Source organism: Miniopterus natalensis, chromosome 15 (assembly GCF_054644295.1).
Source record: "Miniopterus natalensis isolate mMinNat1 chromosome 15, mMinNat1.hap1, whole genome shotgun sequence".
Taxonomy (NCBI): domain Eukaryota; kingdom Metazoa; phylum Chordata; class Mammalia; order Chiroptera; family Miniopteridae; genus Miniopterus; species Miniopterus natalensis.
The window spans coordinates 23724280-23745588 of record NC_142095.1 but is presented as its reverse complement, the minus strand read 5'-3'; the positions used below and the strand labels follow the sequence as shown (position 1 = coordinate 23745588).

The 21309-nt window shown below is 48.2% G+C and overlaps 2 protein-coding genes across 2 annotated transcripts in view; one reads left to right on the top strand and one right to left on the bottom strand.

The window, feature by feature from the left end:
* LOC107546066 (inhibitor of carbonic anhydrase-like) overlaps positions 1 to 21000 on the bottom strand; it is a 38107-nt gene extending 17107 nt beyond the window's left edge. The window contains exons 1-7 of the mRNA XM_087825111.1: positions 20892 to 21000; positions 20045 to 20694; positions 7650 to 7892; positions 5723 to 5831; positions 4805 to 4981; positions 3907 to 4054; positions 3036 to 3091 (exon numbers count right to left, since the gene is read on the bottom strand). Of these exons, the coding sequence (XP_087681237.1) occupies positions 3036 to 3091; positions 3907 to 4054; positions 4805 to 4981; positions 5723 to 5831; positions 7650 to 7892; positions 20045 to 20694; positions 20892 to 21000 (1492 nt within the window). The remainder of the gene's footprint in view (positions 1 to 3035; positions 3092 to 3906; positions 4055 to 4804; positions 4982 to 5722; positions 5832 to 7649; positions 7893 to 20044; positions 20695 to 20891) is intronic.
* A 76-nt stretch (positions 21001 to 21076) lies between these two features.
* Positions 21077 to 21309, top strand: part of TOPBP1 (DNA topoisomerase II binding protein 1) — a 41617-nt gene continuing 41384 nt past the window's right edge. The window contains exon 1 of the mRNA XM_016224367.2: positions 21077 to 21183. Coding sequence (XP_016079853.2) covers positions 21100 to 21183 — 84 coding nt within the window. The 5' untranslated portion in view covers positions 21077 to 21099. The remainder of the gene's footprint in view (positions 21184 to 21309) is intronic.

The following is a 21309-nucleotide window of genomic DNA, read 5'->3' as shown; positions in this document are numbered from 1 at the left end:
GCTGTGGTCCGCCCTCCTCATTGAAACACAAAGTGCTTGACCTTGTTGTAATAACCTTCTAGGCCCAAGATAGAGCCGCTCCTACTCAGGATGCCAGATCAACAAACCAAAACTTGGATAACTTTCACGTCCCTGTAATGCTCTGCTTGACCAGAAACGCGGTATCCAGCCAGTCCCCAAATGCCAACCCAACTCTGGGCTCTGCACTTCTTTCTTTGTTCCTCTCACCCCAAACGAGGTGTTCAATGTGGCCCCAGCCGATCAGATATTTCCTATGGGTCTCTTCCCTGTTCTTTATTCTTTGTCTTGTAAAGCTTCCTGCCTTCCTCCCCATTTTGCAGTTCTCCAAAAAGAGATTGCCCGCTTCATGGAGTGTTAATGAAGTTTGTTTACATCACCGAAATTGTCTTCTTCAGTCATTCTTTTAACAACTCTAATTGGACCAAAAGAGAATCTTTTCCAAATACATTTTCTACAGATGAGGAACCTGAGGCCTCGGGATACAAGGTGACTGGTTCTCAGTGCAGACAGGGCTGGGAGGCTTGCTTGCCCCGGAGCCCTCCCACCGCCCCTGGTCCCTATGGCTCTGCTAATATGAAAGGTGACGGCTGATGTTTACAGGGCACTCACAGCACACCAAACACTGTGCTGAAGTTTCTCCATGCTCTTTGTCACTTAATCCTTGTAACAGCTGGAGGAGGCCAGCAATGTAATTATCTCATTCTAGAGAAGAGGAAATAGCTTCAGAGAGTTGAGGTAACTCATCAAACTTGATAACCTATGGATGACAGGTGGTCATACTAACACGATCCAGGTCCCCCACTCTGCAACACTCCCCTGAGGCCAGAGCCCACCAGGGAAAGGTGATGGAAGAGGTGAGGGATGGGTGGAGGCCTAGGAGGCCAGTCAGGGCATTCTGGAGGTACAGAGAAGGACCAGAAAACCTTATAAGGAAAACAAGCTCTTTGGTTCCCCTCATCTAGCTATTAGAAGGTGTTCTGGGTTGAATTGTGTCCCTCCCTCCCCAAGATTCACATGTTGAAGTTCTGATCCCCAGACCTCAGAATGTGACCTTATTTAGAAATAGAGTCATTGCAGATGTAATTAGTTAAGAAGAGGTCATAGGATAGGCCCTATTCCATTATGACTGGTGTCCTTACAAAAAGAGGACATTTGGTCACAGACAAACATGTGCACAGGAGGAATGCCATGCGAAAGGAAAGACAGAGATTGGGGTGATGTGTCTACAAGCCAAGGAGTGCCAAAGACTGCCAGCAAACTACCGGAAGCTGGGCAAAAGGCACGGGACAGATCCTCCCTCACAACCTTCAGAAGAAACCAACCCTGCCAACATCTTCATCTTGGAATTTTGCCTCTAGAGCTACAAGACAATAAGTTTCTGTTGCTTAAGTTACTTTGTTATGGCAGTCCTAGGAAACTCATATAGAAGGTCTTTGGGGTTGATAAAATCTCACATCGACAGAGAAGGCGTACAGCCCTGGCCAGGTGGCTCAGTTGGTTCGAGCATCATCCTGTACAACAAAAGGTTGTGGGTTCGATTCCCAGTCAGGGCACATACAGGAGGCAACTGATTGATGTTTCTCTCTCACATCAATGTTTCTCTCTCTCTCTCTCTCTCCCCAAAATCAGTGAAAACATATCCTTGGGTTAGGATAAAGAAAGAGAGAGTACAATTACAGTTCTTGTGACTGTTACGATTTTAATTAGGTATATCATACAGAAAATACATTTTAAATCTATATATTAAAAATTTTTTTAATGATTTCATAATGTTAGAATTAACAGATTCAATATGATCTAATAGTTTCAGAAAGAAATAATTTTTCCACCTCAGTCACTCATCACCAACACTCAAGTTCACCTCTAAAGCCCAGTGAATAATCTCTTATAAACTTCTACTTTTAATAAGGGGTCTTGTATAATAGCAGACAAGTGGCTTTCAGCAAAGACACATCAGGAGGTCTGGGACAACCTGTTGTTTTCAGAAAGTGAGGATGTTTCCAAATACTTCGGGGTGAGTGTTAGAAGATGCTGCCCTCTGACATAACTGTGGTAACTTGAGCAACCAGAGCAGATAACAGTGACAATTATTTGGAACAACTTGACCCTGGGAGATGAAACCCACAGATGACCCTACTAATTAAAATTACTAATAATAAGACATGCGCCAATTACCAAAATGCTAACAAACCAGGCCAATGTGTGGTAATGAGGAGACAGTGAATTGTGAATGGCTGAACAGAGAACAAAACACACGAAACTCCTGTTTCGAGTTAGACACAGAACTAGATCATGAGGAACGAAGGCACATGTAGAAAGTAAGCACTTAAAATTTTCCTTGAGGTAGTGGGTGTTAATTTTAAAATGAACCTAGCATCGTGAATACGCACTTGGTTTTAAACGTCTTGAGTGGTATAAGTGTATCCTGTATCTGATAGAAATTTAATTGGTGATAAAACCCAAAGTCTGTAACCTCAACTTGTCTGAAAAACTCTTTTGTTTGTTTCTGATAAATTAGCCAAAACTCTGAAAGGCTTTTTTTTAAAAATATAGAAATAAAGAAGAAATACTTTTGTCCATGGTAATAATGCTTTTGCAACAGATTTCATTGTAGGTGTGCTAATAAGTTCTGAAATCATTATGCTAATTTGTGTTTGCTGAAGGGTTTTGAAGCATTTAGGAGCCCTAATGCTTCTAATGAAGCATTCAAAAGAATGTGATTAAATTTGACATGGATATTTCAGGGACTAAGAGAACTTTATTATTAAAACTCTGTTTTACTAGTTGTTAAGTAATGTTTAAATATTCAGAAAATTTGTTTAGTAGATTTCTAGACAACAAATTGAGCACTAAAACAATGTACAAATAACAAAAAATGTTTTTTATACAGAAACACTCCTATTTCGTTAAGATCTGTCATAACCCATCTCTAGATGTAGGGAAACTTTCAGGCAAAAGCCAGTTCCCCTGGCCAGGGTGTGGCGCCCGTGATCCCTCCTCCACCCAGCACTTACCTGACACAGTCATATGTCTCACGAAGCTCACCTCTCCCACTCCATCCTGCAGACACCTGAGGAACAGGATAGAGCAGTCAGGCCACTCTCCAGGACAGGGCCTTGCCCCTCCCCCGTGCAGCCCCTCCGAGGCTCTGCCCCAGGCACAGGCTCATAGGGCTTTGTCCACAGTTTCCCAGCCTGCCATCTGTCCTCACAGAGGTGATGGCCCTGTGTGAGCAGTGTCTGAATCCCCACAGCCAAGCCAGGGCTGAAGCAGGCAGGAGCCCTGGAAGCCACACCCCGGCCAACTCTGGGGAGGGATGGTATGAAAGTAGGACCCTCACTTCCTCTTCAAAGGCAGCCAAAAGCAATAGATTTTTTTTAAAAAAAATAAAGGTTTAAAGCTTTTTAGATGGAGGATGGAAACTGGATAGCTTTGGTTCCCGGCCAGTTTAGCTCTGGTCTTGAGTAGCAGCCATTTCTCTTACTGAGTATAGAGTAGGGAGAGGTGCCTTCACAGGGCTGAGAGGGAGGTGGGGAGAGGCAGGCTCCTGTCCCAGACACAGGGAGATGCTCAGGCAGAGAGAAGCAAACTGGGAGATCCTGGCCTTTAACCCAGCTGGGAGCCCAAGTCTGTGTCTGTGGATCCCAGAGTCCCAGAGATGGGTCTATTCCCCCCACCCTCCAGGAGGGTCCAGGAGGGTAACACAGCCTCTGGGGAGACAGGAGGGGCTCCCACAGAGAAGACTGCTCCTCAGGATGGTTAGGAGGCACTCAGGACCTGGATTTCACACTGACCCTTTAGGTAGTCTGGGTGGCCCTGTCTACTCTCTGTGCCTTAGTTTCACCATCTTCAGAGGGAAGGGGAGGAATGGGGAGTCTCACTCACTTGAAGGCACCCGAGTAGCCAAAGTACGGTTCGTGGTTGGAGCAGGCACACTTGTCAGCCCCTTTTCCCGCACACAGCTGACACAGGTTGGGGAAGGCTGTCCGATCCGCACAGGGGACACAGCTGCCCGCGAAGAAATTGGACGCTGCTGCTCGACACAGAGATGTGGAACACAAGGCATGAGCCAGCCTGGCCAAAGACATTTACAGCTCCCAGCCCAGGCTCACGAGTGAACAGAGGGTGACCAGAACCACCATAACAGGCCCAACTTGCCCATGTATGTGTTCACTCGTCAAGATCAAGGTTTCCAAAAAGAGACGTGTTAACAACTATTCTCCCACAGCCCTCCCCAAGAACCAGGGCTGTGCCTACCACCAGCCAAGGCCTGTCTCTTGTTGCTGTCAGGTCCCCTCCCTGCCTCGTCACACTGGAACAGCTCAGACAGACGTCTCCCCTGGAAGCCATGCCCAGGAGATGAGACCCACCAGGACAGGTGCATGCCAAGCTCATGGCCAGCAGATGGCCACCAGAGAATGCTCCAGCAGAATGGGAAACACATGAGCCACACAAAGGAAAGCACCCCAGGGAAGTGGACAGTAGGGCCCAGGGACCCTGATCCTGCCTGAACCCTCTGTCAGGACTGATGCCCTTCCCCTTCCACTCCTCCTAAAAGCCTCTGCTGAGGTGTCGAGAGCCTAGAGAACAGACTCAGCTGAAACGTCCCAAGGGCTGCTGGTGTGGTAGACCTGACCAGTTTAAAGCGGGTTAACCTCCCACCTCCACCCCAAGAATTATCACACATGACCACCTGATCATGTCTGAGTGAGCTCAGGGTGGCCTGTGTAGCACCTAAAGAAGGGACATCTGCCTGAGGACACGCAGCCCCCTGCCTGCTTACCTTTCTGAAGAGATTCACGTGGCTCAGGCAGTTCCCAGTAGAGTAAGCCCATGGGGATGTTCCACCCAGCAGACCTGCCAAGGCCTGTGTGGCAGGACTTCTTGCCTTGGAGCTCGTTCAGCTGGAAGCCGCTGCCCTTCTTCACCACGGCCACAGCATAATAGTGGGTTTGTGGATCTGCAAAGAAACAGTGAATGGGAGACCCGCAGCCTGGGCCTCAGGGAAACATTGCTCATCACTGCTGGGCTCCTGGCTAGGGACAAGCCACACTTTTGTGGGGTTGGGTCCTAGAAAGGGAGGGATCACAATAACTTTCCTAGGCTTGCAGGGACGGAAAGGACCACAGAGGGGACAAACACAGGCAAGAAAGCCACGTGCACATGTGCCCCAATGATTTTCCCTACTCTGGCCGTGCAGGTTGTCTGCCTACACCTACCAACCTAAGCCTACAAGGAAACTGGAGGCCACATTCCTGACTCTTCTCTAAGTATTTCCTGGGACCCAGAGACACAGGCCCAGGGACAGTCAGATTACTCTCAGAAAAAGACACAAGGCTATTGGGACTCCGAGTGTTTGCTCTAGTGTAGTCTTTCCTCTGCATGAGGCACCCGTGGTTCTTGGGGACATCTGTATACAGCTCTAAACTCTCATGGTTCAGGTCGGGCTGTACACACCCTGCTCTGTTTCTCCAGGGAACACATTTCCTGGCCCAGGAGATCAGTGTCAGCAGCACCAGTCCTCAACCCGCCCCAAGTCACAGAGGCTCTGAGCTGTGCCTGTGGGGCTCATAGGGCACCACATTGCCCACTCACTCCTCCATTACCTGCCTAAACAAGACGAGAGTCTACCAGGACAGAACAAGCATCTATCAGGAGAGCAACAGCCACAAACTCTCCGGGGTCCCCAGGAAGAACTTACTGTCTTTCGATCCATAGTTCTCTGCCACTACAGGTTTCAGGTTGTAGGGGGCCAGGCCCGCCTCAAACACCAAACCTGCATCCAGCGTTACAGCATCTGCTTCATTTGCCTGAAAAGGAACAGACCAGACACCAATGAAGCCTACAATTCTAGGAAAGACCACCTACACCCAGGTGAGTGAGGGTGACTGGCGGGGCCAGAAAAAACATCTACTTGGCCAGACCACACACTAACCCAAGCTTCAGTTGACCCCACTGCCCTGGTGGGGGAATCTGGCCACCTTATTCCTATTTCCCCCATGTAGAGGAAGGAATGGATTGTTTCTTTTCTCTAGTGAGAAGTCTGGTTCTTGGCCCAGAAACCTCCATGTGATCTTTTAGGATCAACCTGAGTTACAGAGGCTTTAACTAGCAGATCTTGTGGCGGAAAGCTGCTTTCCCCACACCAGACTGGGTGCACAGCCCATGCACCACAGGCTCTGAAGGAGGTTGCATTCAATTACTCAGGTCCTCCTGCCTGGCCAATGCTCTTACACGTTTACCTTGAGAACCCAGGTGCTTTGGTTTGGTGACCTCTTTATCTTGGGCCCTCTGCCGAGGTCTTCTCAGATGTCACTATGAAGCCCTCCTTATGGGGGAGTGGGGCTTTAAGGACATTCACACATACCTATGTAAGTCTTAAAACTAAAATAAAAGGCAGAAAATTCTCAGGATTCTGTTTGCTCAGGAAGGGGGTAACACATAGGCCACTGTAAGCAGGGCCAGTGGATTCCACCACCCCAAGTGGCACCATTCCCATAGATCCAATGCTGCCGCAAAGTAGCCCTAGAAGTAGTCCTAGAGGTAGTCCTAGAAGAAGGCAATAATGAAGTTTGAGAACTTGTGGTGGGTTTGTGGATAGTATTATTTTATATTATTAACATATTTAAAAATATAGAGGGGCATGCATAGACCAAAGCTGAACATATGTCATAATTAAAGGGTTATAATTAAGCCATGATAGTAACTGAGATTCAATTAAGAATATGCCAGTTTTTGTACCAAATCACTGATTCCCTGAGTTAATCAAGCTCCATCTGCTGAGTCTACCTCTCCCACCTCATCACTCCTTCCAGCCTCCTGCTTCCTCTGCTCAGTCACCCTGGCTTCTCTACAGCAACTCAAACAAGCCCAGCTCTCCCCTGCCTCAGGCCCTTTGCACACACTGCTGTTCACTGCCTGGAGTATTCTACCTTGGCTCCTGGCTTACCCGTGTTCATCCCTGGGGTCTCAGCTTCCTTGTTCCCTCTCAGGGAGATTGTCCCTGACACCCAGTGCTCCCAGAGCACTCTACTTTCCCCCTTCATTGTACGTCACCCAATTTGGAATTACATGTCTACTTGTTTGCGTGTTTTCCTTCTCTCCTCACTAGACTGTAAGCTCCTCAAGAGTAAGGACCATGTGTGTTTAAATTCACCACTGCAGCCCCATTGCCAGCCCAGGGTCTGACACAGGTTCAAATGAGCAGGAAGAGTGCTGAAGCAGTGAAGAGGATCATGGAAAGCCTAGAAAACAAAGGGGTCACTACCATCTGTCATCCTGACACTGTATCCCTCTTCCCGATGAGCACCATTCATCTACTTCCCATGATGTGTCGAGAACTTCCAAACAATGTTACATGCTCATTTTGATAGCAAACATTCCTGTTTTTCCCCTGAGTTCAGAGAACTGGCCTCAAAACAGTCCCGTTTCAGAGCATGTTGGATTTTGCTTTAAGAATCATTAAAGATGGCCACTCCTATGTCCATTTCTGAAGTGGTTTTGTTAACAGTGGGGGTTGACTGCCCCACACATCAGCTGCTATGTGTGAGTACAGAATTGTTCCAGAACACCAGGAGCAAGAGGAAGATGGACTGTCTTCCACTCCCCTTTAGGCAGCAGTGACTTACCGCGATGGCCTTGATGCACTCAAGGTAGGAGGTTCTCTTCACACAGGCGACAAGAGGACCAGCCTCAGAAAGGACTTTTTGCATACTGTCACGGAAAGCGGTGCACTTACTGGCTTCATGATTTGAGACGGTGCACCATCGCACAGTTTTCTCGGGGACAGCCAGACACAGCCCTAGGGGAGAAAGGCCAGAGGTCTCCTTCCAGTGGGAGAGACAGCAGCACCCTCTGAAGGGACTTGAAGGCTACCTCCCCTCTGTCCTGTCCTCCTCCCACTCCTGTCCATGAACAATGAAGGGTACATGTTCCACTGTGTTCTGAGCCTGGGGACAAGAGAAGGGGAGGCAGCTCTTTCCTCTGGTTTGTAAACAGCTGATTGGAAAAATGAACTTTTGGTCAGCCCCTGACATTGCCAGGAGAGGGGATGGAGAAAGAACAAACAACACTGCCCTGTTCAGGAAGAATTTGGACAGACCAGGGGAGCTGGGCTCTGGATTTCCCTGTGGCCGTAGGTAGCTGGACCACAGCTGGACCTACCTTTCCAGCCTTCCCCAGCGCCTGAGGAGCTCACTGTGAGGCCCTATGTGGCAGTAGTGGGTCAGGGAGGGCCCCCCACAGCACTCTTTGTCTTTCCTGCCTTCTCCTTCCTCTGCCCTGCCCAGATTATGTAGGGAGCTAAGTAAGAATATCCTACTCCAGAAATGATTTAAAACAGCCTAAGGCCTGACAGAACCAGAGCTGGCAAAAACAACAGTTGTTGAGCCAGGGAGGGCTCTGCACATGCCTGAGCTCATTGACTTTGCACCATTACCTTCCTTACAGTTACCCAGCCAAGAGCCCTGCCCACCCCATAACACAGGATAGCGCCCCCTACATTTATGTGCAGGATTTTTACCAGTGATAACTCACCTGTATCTAGAGCTCTGCCATTAGATACTTTATCTCATTTCACTTTCACCACAACTGTGTACTTACTGTGAAAAAGCAATTCCTACTGAACTAATGAGGAAAATAGCTCAGAGAGGTCAAGGGGCAGCCTAGAGTCACCCAGCACTGAGTGTTGGGTGGATCCTATCTTAGGGTGGTGGTTTTCCCCCTACATTCCTCTACCTTCCTGGTGTGTCATAGGGATGGGGGGTGGTGTACCGTTCAGAGCAGGAAAGATCCTTCTGGTTAGACACTTGACAAGTCAAGCATACTTGACATGTGACCTTCTCTGTTACTCCCTCTTAATAATAATAAAAATTCCTTCTCCTCTGTCCCTGTTTCCTTCACTGTAAATGGGATCAACAGCCTCTAGGCCAGAGATCATGAACTTTTCCTGTAATAGGCTGAGTAAATATTTTAGGCTTTGTGGGCCACAGTCTCTGTGGAAACCACTTAGCTCTGCCCTTGAAGCCTGAAAGGAGCTATGGACAGCACTTACCTAAAGGAACACACTGTGTTCTAATAAAATTTTATTTATGGAACCGAAATTTGAATTTCACGTAACTAACGTGTCAATACTATTGTTCTCTTGATTTTCTTTCAACCATTCAAAGATGTAAAAACCATTCTTAGCTCATCCCGGTGCTGTAAAACATTAGGCAGCAGGCTGGATTTGACGGCTGCTCGTTGTTTGCGAACCCCAGCCCTACGCTAAGGGGCTTCTGCTGGGGTCAAAGTCGGTCAGGTGGCCGGCGGCACCTTGGGCGGAAGGCACTTTGGGGCCAGCCAGGCGCTAGGCTGCTTCGTGGCTCCTCAGACCCAGGGGGTGCAGGGTCCCGCTGCGGCTGACCCTCGGCAGGAACCAGGTCCCCGTCCCGCAGAGCCCGCGCTCAGCCCGCCCAGCCCGGGGGCGCACTCACCCAGCGCCCCCGCGCACAGCAGGGCGCACACGGCGAGCCGCATCCCCGACGCAGGAACCGCGCACCGCCCCGGGGCCTGCCCGCCTCCGCCGGCTTCACCAGGCTTCCCGGGGAAGGGCGGGGAGCAGGTCCGCCTCCTCCGGAGGGTTCGGCCAACCTCCCCCCCCCCCCCCCCCCGGGCTGATCTCCGTCGCCACACCCCCGCCTTGCCCGGGGCACCTCTCCAGCAGCCCGAGCCCTCCGCCGGGCTGGAGGACAGCAAGTCGTCGCCCACTAGCCCGCCGCCCCGAGGCCGCCCCCCTTGGCCCAGCGCCCCGAACAGCAAGGCTGGAGCTTCGAGGCTGGACCTCCGTGCGAGGGGCCCGTACCCCGGAGGTACGACCGAAGCAACCCTGGAGCCGGCTGGATTCGACGGGAGCGAGCCCCGTGCCCTGACCCCCGGGGCTTCAGCTCGCCAAGCAGCTCTTACATGGTTTTAACAGACTCCTCGGGACTGGGGGGCAGACCCCAGGGTGAAAACCGTGGACCCTTCCCCCGGGAAAGCATGTGCGCACGCACGCTCAACGTTTTGAACCTGGCCTTCAGAGATTCTCAGATTCTTCCTGCGAAAGCGTCTCGGTTGCCCACTCCGGGTCCCTCTGGGAAGTCGCCCCTCCCCCAAATGACAAGGCTCCCCCACCCCCACCCTTCTGCTGAAGGCGGAGATCAGGTGAGGCACAGCACCCGGACTGGGCTGCTTCTACCCGCCCCTGCGGCCCGCAGCCCGCAGCCCAGGCCTCCCCAAGTCAGTGAGCTCCGCCTGGGGGAAGTCTTCCGAATTTATATAACGTTTAAGAACTTGTTATTGAAGCACAATACACATACATAGAACTTCACACATGCTGGCATACAACTCGAAGCATTGTCACCGTGTGAACAAACACATGCATAGACTACCGGCACCGGTGTCATGAAACCAGGCGAACAGAGCTTGAAGGGCTCCCCCGCGCCTTTTCAGGCCCTTCTCCATCCCCCCCACAAAGAGATCCAGTATCTTGACTTCCAACAACACAGACTAATGCTGTGGATTTTTGGACTTTATTGAGATAGCATCGTACAGCACATAGGTATGATTCTGTATCTGGCTTCTTAAGATTGGTCTGTATTGTGAACAGTTTTCTGTGCATTTCCCGTGCTGTGTATGTAGCACTCTTTACGTACGTATCTTTCCTGTTAGGATAGTAGGTTCTAGTTTGGGCCCTCATGAAGTGAGTGCTGCTGTGAACATCCTAGTACATGTCTTTTAGCGCATGTAGGTATGCATTTCTGCAGGGTGTTTCCCTGGGAGAGCATTGCTTGGTCATAATGCAGACGTATGCTCAACTTAAGTAGATAGCGCCTAACAGTTGTCCAAGGTGGCTGAACCAGTTTACACTTCCACTTTAAGATGTAGGAGTTTGGTTGCTCCACATTTTTGCTGTTTTGGTGGGAATGTTGGAGGTTTTGCACTATAATTTTGAATTTATCTGATGACTAATGAGGCTGAGCATCATTTGCTATGCTTATTGGCCATTTAGATGCTCTCTCGTGTAAAGGATTGGTTCAAGCCTATTGCCCTGAATACATTTTAAATAGACCTTCTATTCAATTAGTTTGGGGACTGGCACTGTAATAATTCAAACTAGCAAGACTTATCTAATAAAAGCATCTTCAGAATTGGGCCTTAAGGATGTAAGGATATGTGCCCTGGCTGGTTTGGCTCAGTGGTTAGAGCGTCGGCCCTCGGACTGAAGGGTCTCAGGTTCGATTCTGGCCAAGGGCATGTACCTCGGTTGCAAGGCAGCCAATCGATGTGTCTCTCTTACATCGATGTTTCTCTCTTTCCCTTCCACTCTCTCTGAAAAGCGATGGAAAAAATATCCTCAGACAAGGATTTTTTAAAAAGTTAAAAAAAGGAACATAAGAATATGTTATAATGGAATTTAAAGTGTATCTATTACTTTAACCCACCAAACTCCATTCTGCACTCTCTTCTTGTGTTCAAAGGGTGAATCTTTGCTAGTCAGTATTGTTTGTTTCAGCCCTTACCAAGACATGAAAAGTTAATCCCTCCGGCAGAGACTAATCCTGCCCTCCATTGAGGCCATAGATAGTCCCGAGGGAGTCAGAAGAGCTTGTAAATCACAAGGTCACGGGCATCCTTAGACAATGCAATGGGAAGATTGCCACCATTCTTCTCCCCCTTCACACCACCTCCAGCCAACAGAGTTAAGTTTCCAGAAATGTACATTGTCCCTCTCTATGTGCCAGATGACTAGGGCAAGGTGGCATGAGGAGGGGACCTCTCACAGCTGGTTAGTTTCTAAGGTGACCCTTTGGGCTTTAGAGTGAGATCAGCTGGAGCCCACTGAGAAAAGCACGGCAGCCTGTTACACAGGGTCCATGCTGTGCAGAGAGGCTGTCGGGGTCCCTGCTAACCACAGCTCATCTGCTTATGAGCTGGAAAGAGCTAGCATATTTCTGGTCAGGGATTCAAGCAATCTCTAGACCAGCAATCCCTGCTGAACATCACCACAAAAGAAAGGATGAATGAGTCTTCTCCTTGGCAGGACACCCATCAAGAGGTCCCTGGCATGGGATTTACCTGAGACTGCTAAGGGGTTTACCCTTACTCTGGGCCAGCTGTGATGGTGCCCCCCCCCCAAAGATGTCCATTTCCTAACCCCACAAACCATAAATATGTTATGCTTCATGGCAAGAAGAGGTTAAGGTTGCAGATGGAATAAAGTTGCTAATCAGGTGACTTTTACCCTAGATTATATGAGTGGACCAATGTAATCACAAGGGTCTTTTTTTCTTCTTCTTTTTTTTTTTAATGCAGAAGAGGGAAGCAGAAGAGTTAGTGTCTGAGTGATGCAATGTAAAAAAGACTGCCATTTCTGGCTTTGAAGATGAAAGGGAGTGAGGCCATGAGCCAAAAAATGGGAGCAGCTCTAACGCAGGCAAAGGTAAGAAAATGGATTCTCCTGTCTAGCCTTCCAACAGGAGCACAGCTCTGATGACACCTTCAATTTTTCCCATCAAGACCCCTTTCAGACTTCTGACCTACTGAACTGTGAGGTAATGAATTGTGTTGTTTTACGGCACTAAGTTTGTGGTAGTTGTTACAGCAGCCATAGGAAACTAATACACCTCTATAGTCGTTAGGATCTCTCTAAGGTGTAGAAATTTCTTTTTTGCTTCTCATTCCACGGAGCTTCAAATTGTGCCAACTACCTTAAGGGGAAAACCGGTCATCTGTCAGGCTTAGCTCTCTGCATCTCCCTTCTGATTGCAGTCTTGCCTCTGCATCTGTTTTTCCAGCCCTGAGACTGCCATAAGCTCTGCTAGCAGGGGCCCTCTGCTTAGGCAAAGCCAGACGCCTCTTGCCTTGTGCCCAGAAGTGGCGAATTCCCACAGGAAAATGTGGTTGCAGAACGTCACCTCACCTCTCTGTGTTACCTTCCCTTTCCCAGAAACTTGGCACCTTTAGTCTCTAATGCTCTTAAGTAAATGTTTTCTGGTGCTTTATCCACATCTTCTAGATGCGCTAAACAAGAGCACAGTTCCTGCACGTTCTCTGTCATCACGACAGAAGCACAACGGGGGCTTTATTAGCTACTAATTCTTCATCTTTATCTTTTAAGACCTAGTATATTACTTCTGAGTGAATGAATTTTCTGGGCTGCTGTACTCATTTACAACTGCTCTAGCTCTCACTTCATTTACTTATACCTTTGAAAGGAAATAGGTGCTATGAGGGCAGAGACCACATTTTTCTTTTTTCTTTTAAATATATTTTATTGATTTCAGAGAGAGGAAGGGAGAGGGAGAGAGAAACATCAATGATGAGTCATTGATCAGCTGCCTCCTGCACACTCCCTGCTGGGCATTGAGCCCACAACCCGGGCATGTGCCCTGATGGGAATCGAACCTCCATCTCCTGGATCCTAGGTCGATGCTTAACCGCTGAGCCACGCTGGCCAGGCGAGATCACATTTTTCTTGTTCGATATGCCAATCCTAGGTTGGAAAATAGGGTCTGGTATAATATAGGGCTCAAAAAATACCAAATAAATGAATAAATGATTGTCTCAAAAGTGGGTTGAGCAATCTTCTCTGCAGATCTTTGGACAAAAACCAAATAGGGTCAAGAGGTGAACATGCCTCCTAAGGTTAATCATCTATCTAAAGCTAACACAGCTCAAATCCCAAAGGGCCAAGGGGCCCTCTGACCTCAGGATGGAGCAAACTCTGAAAACTTCCCATGTACAGGGACAAAGTCATAGTGCCATGGAGGGACACCCAAAGTGCTAAAGCCATCTCTGCTGCTTTGGAACAACCTCTCACAACAGCAGAACAGAAGTTTAGAAGATTGTGTTGTAGGAAATAATTTAAAGACTTCACAGCAAGCCCAGCCAGTGTGGCTCAGTGGTTGAGCGTTGACCCATGAACCAAGAGGTCGTTGGTTTGATTCCTTCGCAGGTTTCGGGCTTGATCCCCAGTGGGAGCCATGCAGGAGGCAGCTGAGATTGATGTTTCTATCTCTCTATCCCTCTCCCTTCCTCTCTCTCTAAAATCAAAATGAACATATTTTTAAAATACAAAAAAAGACTTCACGGCAAGAATGGAATTAGGAATTTGTAAATTTATCATTGACTGTGTATCAGGCACTGAGCTAAGTGCTTGTCAAGTATTAATTTATAGTAAGCCCATGAAGTAGATGCTACTATCATCCCCATTTCGTGCCAGAAGGTGAAACTCAGAGGTTACATAATTTGCTCAAGGTCAGACAACTAGTCTGTGTCAGAGCCAGCGTTCAAACGAGGCAGCCTGCCTCCGCAGAACATGCTCTTCCCCATGTGGCCTCTGGAATTTGCCCCTTCTCAGGGCCTTTGTGGAAATAAAGATATTTTTTGAAGTGGTAACATGCTTGTTTAAACCGTGCCAAGTACAGGATTTATCCATAACAAATGAAGCTCCACCTCTCAATGGTTTAATATAATACAAGTTGTCCTCCGGCAGCAATGATGGTAATTTGCTGGATAGGCAGGGGTGAGACGTTCACCTTCATAGCTCTGGTCAGTCATTCAGAGATCCAGGTTGAGAGAGGCTCTGCCATTTTGAACCTGTGGCTTCCAAGATTGCCCTAGGTATTGACATCCAGAATATGGAAGAGTGTGGAAGGTAGTGCAAGAGGTTTTCATGGACCAGGCCTAGAAGAGATAAAAGTTACTTCTACCTATATTCTATCAGCCATAACTCAGTGACATGACGCCACCTAGGTGCAAGGAGGCTGGCAGCTGGAAACCTGGGCTGAGCAGCTACTTCTCAACAACAACACACACTGTGAAGGGGAGGCACACCTCTTGGGTCTTTTGTCTTAGTTTGAGTTCCCCCTGAAAAGACTTTTCAAGTGTTTTATTTAGTAAGTAAACACAGGTAGGAGAATGGGGAAGTGAGACAAGGAAAAGAAAGCATCCAAAGGATGTACTAACAAGTCAGTTACCACTGTGGAGATTGGAACTTAATTCCACTGGGGAAACTCTGAGAGCCACGGCAGAATATCCCATCCAAGGGGCATGCAATCAAGAGTTTTTGAACACCAATTCCTGACATTGTTTGAGGGGTTTTTCTTTAGGTCATAAATCCTCTCACCTTCTGGTCTACAGTGCAGGCGGCAAAGCAGACTCCTGGTGCCAGAGAACGCCTTCATGCAAAGAAACTCAAATACTGGCAGATGGAAGTTTCCCAGTGTGCTTAGGAGTGGTAAGGTTTAGGGGATATGTGTGGGATACTAAAGTTCTGCTGCACGGTCTCTACCAGAGTCCACCATATGGTCCAGCGACGTGTAGGCTAAAAACACAAGTTGCTGCCAGCACCCCCCTCCCCCACAATTGCGTACCTGATGTACAATGGTGGAACAGGGACGAAATAACTACAATAAAACTCCCTTTCAGAAAGGGGAGGAGTGAAAACCCATAGCTGTTGCTGGTGAGCATCAATTTTGAAGTCCTACTGGGCAGGCATTGGGTGGTTCCTCTGCCTGATTAGGTTCAGATTCACTCTGCGAAAGTAGCTCCTCTGCTCATTGCTCCCCAAGGTCCCTAGCACCTCATTCTGGGAGGGTCTTCCTTTTCCATTATCCTCTCCTGCCATATCTGCATGGTACTGAGGAGTTTGTGCTCCTTGGGGGCTGAATGATTTTTTACCCACTTCCTACTTTGCAAGATTGAAGACTGTATCAGTTTGAGTACTCCACATTCCTGGTTTCCTCCACAAAGCAATTATCTCAAAACTTAAATAACTTTCAGATCTATTTGCTTCCATTCAGTTTCATGTGGTAGTTGTCAACCTCACACATAAGGTTAAGGGCTATTAGACTAGTGAAGACACATGAGACAATTTTAGATTTAGATTATTACTACCATAGAGAGCAAAAGAAGAAGCCAAAGGTGCCAGCTCCTTGGTTCCTTGACCCACACACCAAAGAAGATAACACTGAAATGCAAGGGGCTGCAACGTGAATTGTGGGAAACCCCTCTGCTGAGGAGCCAAATATAGATAGCAGCTAAGTGGTTTTATATTCTGCAGGTCTATTCTGAGGGGAGTGGTGCAGAAAGCCCTATACCTCATCAGAATGAGGGAGGCTAGGAGAAACTGAGAACAGCCTCCTGGGGGAGGCAGGAAGACGAGACAGAGGTGGCCTCTTAGCTAGCAGTTCCACAGAGGCCTCCCATCCTCTCATGTTCCAGCAGGACCACACGCTGTTTGGCCAAGGCTCAGTGGTGCGGCAATTCTAACCTCTGCCCATATGGACATGTGCAAAGTTGCCAGGAAGCCATGGTAGAGCTGTTTCCCCTATAACAGCAGCCACTCCACAGTTCTCTCTCAAACTAATTTTCAAGCCTGATTGCTATCCTTGGTCCCATACCTCTCTCTCTATTGATGGTGCTTACCCAGCTTGGGTGCGAGGACCATACTCTTAACTAGATCTTTTCCACATGGATGGGTTGTAATGGCCATTTGTTGCTCAAAACCTCTTGCGGGCATATCTCATTTTTAGGGCCCAGATGCAGCCAGCTTTTCCAAGCTTACAAAATCTCACATTTTTAGATTTTTAAATTCCCTTCTATTTTTGCTTGCAAACAAAGCCAATTCTACCCTGAGCTTGTTCTCTTTCTTATAATACCTAATTAAACGCAGCCAGTACCAACATGTGCTGCTAACATTCTATTTTACCTCCTCCCTTCCCCCTCAGCAGACTCAGCAGGCCTGTTTTACCTTCCACGTTACTGAAGACAACAGTATAAACAAATGTTTAGCCATTGCAAAGACTATTTCTGCAGCAATAAAGATTACTGATTTCATTTTAAACTATAATCCCTTATACATATTCATTCATCTATAGCACTGGAAAACAAATATAAAACTCTCAAAAAACTATTTTTAGTTTATTTTTTTAATTTTGGGAAATATTACCTATGTAGCAAAATACATCAAGAAATACACATATTCCCATCACCTATATTTTAAAAGTAACTGTTTTGTCATATTTGTTTCCTGTGGTTTTTCATTCTACAAATACATAAATATAGTTCCCTTTAATCCCCCAAGTACGGTCTGGAGTGTCTGGTTCTAGGTGAAAAAGTGCTAAAGAAATAGGGAGGTGACCCTGAATGCCAGGGAGAAGAGAGGAGGGGAAAGTTAATCCCATGACTCCTCCTTCTGAGGCAGCTACCTGAGGGCGTATCACAGCTATTCTCCACTTCCACCAAATCTTTATTAGCCACAACCGGTACAACCACTGTCACCCTTTCCTAACCGACTGCTGTTCACGCAAACTTTAACGTGCATGAAAATCACCTGGAGGATTTGTGAAAACACAGAATGCTGGGACCCACCCCCAGAGCTCCCAACTCTGCAGGCCTGAGGTCTGGCCCAAGAATTTTCATTTCCAACTGAGGCCAGTGCATCTGGTCCAGGTACTACACTAGATGGAGAGCCACTGCTTTAGCTAATGCCCAAGATTAGGTATTCCCAGACAAAGACCCTTTCTGCTTATATGGAGACACAGATGGGAGAACTTGTCACCTGGTCTCCTATTCCAAAGATGAGGTTCACTCCCCTGCTATTCAAATCCAGCTGGCTAAAAACTAAAGGGTTGATTTCATTTTCATCTTCAGTAGTGGCATCTGTGACTCTCCTTCTCTCAAGAGGCCTCCACGCATCTCCAGAAATGTCAGGAGTAAGCTCCTACCCCAGTGCTGACCTTCAGGCAGAGATGGGCATGTGACAAGGAGCAGTATGATTGGTCAGAAAGGGCACAGGGTTTCCAGTCAGGCCGCCTCTTCTCAAGCCCAGGTGCAGCCACTTCCTGGCTGTGTGGTGCTGGTCAAGTGACAGTCCCTGAACCTCACTTTCCCCATCTACATACTGTGGGACAATGATGCCCACATACTAGAGGATTACTGAGAAAAGGAAACAGAAATAGTGCAAGCAGGAGTCCTGTCATCTGTAAAATACCCCACAAATAGTCATTGTTGTTACAGCTTCACGGCAGACTTGCTCCCTAACAATTAACTGTAGCATCCTCTTTTTTTTTAAACAACTCCAATCACTTTATTTTTTTATGCTTTTCAGAGAGAGTGGAGGGGGGGAGAGAGAGAGAAACATCTATGTGAGAGAGACACATCGATTGGTTGCCTCCCACACCCACCCCGACCAGGGTTAGGGATTGAGCATGCAACTGAGGTACGTGCCCTTGGCTGGTATCGAACCCGGGACCCTTCAGTCCGCAGGCGAACACTCTAACCACTGAGCAAACTGAATAGGGCCAGTAACTTTATTTTTAAGGCTTTCCTCATCCTGTCCCTGACAACGAAAGGTCTTTACCTTTGAGCCGTAGTGTTACTGATTCTGACTCACTTTGCTTGGGTATATTCACACACTTAGACCCAAGCTGCTCATTGCCATCTTTAGGCGCTAAAAAGAAAAGAAAAACAATCACGGTATGTGGCATTAAATGCACGTTACTCAATTCAAAATCATGAGCTTTTCAATCAAGAATAAAATAAGAAACATTATCTAAGCCATTTGTCATTCATTATGAACAAGTCATGGCTCTGCAGTCCCGATTTACCTCCTCTTTCCCTGATCTTTGCCATCTGAACTTTAGTTTCCATCCCAGAATCTCCCCTACACTCAGGGAGTTACAGAGAAAGATAATACCTCATTGAAGGGGGAAGAGTGGGGGAGGGCCACTGACAATCTTGGCAAAGACCCCTTTGCAGTAAGTATGTAATTCTAGTCATCGTGACATCTTTCTTCTCTTCGGCCCTCTTGGCTGTGGTAAGCAGCGATTATATTCTTTTTTTTAAAAAAAAATAATATATCTTTATTGATTTCAGAGCAAGGAAAGGAGAGGGAGAGAGATAGAAACATCAATGATGAGAGAGTCATTGATCGGCTGCAGCCCGCAACCCAGGCATGTGCCCTGACCGGGAATCAAACCCCAATCGCCTGGATCCTAGGTCGATGCTCAACTGCTGAGCCACGCCCGGCTAAATTGCAAGGAAAAGAGCCCTGGCCGTGGAGTCTGTCCATGTAAGAACGTCCAAACCTGTAGAGAATTTTCGTAAAAATGTATTTTAGCCAAACAGGATACACCTGGAAGCAAGATAGCACTAGACTGAGATAATGCTTCTGAGAGTAGCTAACAGTTTGCAGTTGCTTTTATGCATGCGAGATTTAAGGAGGGGAAGTAAGGAAAATTACCTGAAGGTGGGAGAAAGCAAGGCTCAGATCAGATTACAGGATAATTAAGATTCAAACTTTAAAAGGAGGGATCTGAAAGGGTGGGCCCTAAAAGAAGGCATTTCAAAGGCGTGTTAACCTAGATGCACAGAAACAATGGACAGGGCTTCCTTAAAGATAAGTTTTTTACTGAAGTTGTATGCCTGGGGCTGGACTACCCAGCATGACCTGCCCAGTTAGGAATATATGATCCGATCACTCTGTGAGGTTACTTTCCATAGAAACCCCTTTTTCATTCACAAGTCAAAAGACTGAAAGACAAGTACCATATGAATTCACTTATGTGCGGAATTTAATGAACAAACTGAACAAGCAAAATAGAATCATAGAGAGCAGGCTGTCAGCTGGGGGTGGGGGCTGGTGGAGAGATTGAGCAAAAAAGAGAAAAAGAGGAGGAACCTGTGGACACGGACCACAGTGTGGTGACGGGTGTGTGGAGACGGGGTGGAGGTATTAGAAGGTATAGGGGGATAAATGGTGATGGGGAAAAATAAATGCAAAAAAACAAAAAGACTTGGCTAACATCTTAACTCTGCCACTTAACTGTGTGACTTTGGAAAACACCACTATCTGCCTCAGAGTTGTTTTGGATGATAATACATGGTTGCTCACGCGCTGCCCGGCCTGGGGCAGGTGTAAAATTTTTACCGAGGGGACGCTCTCTTCCCCTGGCTTTTTGCTTTACATCTGGATGTTTTAGAACCCTCTCGAAGGTACTTCTGCCCTGCGGCCCCACCGCCTGAGCAGTGGGTGCAGGGCCAACCGGAGCGCAGGGCCGCCCTCCGAAACCCGAAACCCCTGGGCATCCGACCCAAACCTTCTTCTCCGGAACCCAAAAGCCGGCTCGGTGCAAGGCGCCGCCCGCCGCCCGCCGCCCGCCGCCGCCGCGGCCGACTCCACCCTCCTCCCGCAGCTGCGGCCGATGTCACTTCCGCCGGAAAAGGTCAGCGCGTCCGCGCGGTTGGCGCGAAAGTCAGTTCGGGGCCTCGGCGACTTCCGGGTCCTGCGTTCGTCTCGGGGTGGGGGCGCCGCCGGGTGCGGCGGGTGTGCGCCGGGCTGGCGCCCGACCCCAGCCGCTGTCCCGCAGGCCGCGCGCGCCCCCACTCGCCGCCCCCAAATCCCCGGGCTCCACCGAGGTGAGTGAGGCGCGGAGAGAAGACCCCGCTCCTTCCCGGCCGCGGTTAGTGGTGGCGACCCCTCCTCCGGCCTCCGCGGCCCTCGTGTCCTTCCCTCGTAACCGGCGGGTGGGACTTGGACGCCGGGGAGAGGGGGGCTGCGGCGGGGCCCGGAGTCGGGCCTCCCCCGGGAGTGGGGAGCAAGGGCGTAACGCCTCTCAGGCCGCAGCACCTTGCTGCCTGGCTTGCACGCTTATGTTTAAAGCCCATGTACTGTATTAAGGGCTGAACCGACCTCGAGGGCTTTGGGTTCCCCGCAGACCGAGCCGTGCTGTGCGCCCTTAAGCTAAATGCAATTGATTGTTCATGGGCTTAGGGGGCTTCGAGCCCCATGGTAAAGGCCCCTAACGTATTCAATTTAGGGACCTTGAGTTCATTTTCAGACTTGCAAGGGCTGGTGTTGTCGGCTTTTTCCTTGACTTTGCCCACATTCCAGCGTTTCTTACAAACGAAGTGGATGAATTCACGGGCAAGGCCAAAGGGCCTGTCCCTAGGCATTCTTGTCTGCGCAGAAAAAATAGGTACTTAAAGCATTTAATGTCATGCGTGATGTCTTTTTGTTCTTGTTAATGGTTCCTTTATTTTGGCAGTTCAAAAATGTCCAACAATGACAAAGAACCGTTTTTTGTGAAGTTTTTAAAGTCTCCAGACAATTCCGAATGCTTTCTTAAAGCTCTTGAGGTAAGAACAGCTGAAAACACCTTGTTTGTTGCTTTGAATTTATTTTCTTGGTTTTAGAGTTTTTCATTTATTGGGCTTTTATGTCCTAGTAATAGTTATTTTATTTTTATAATACATAGTTTTACT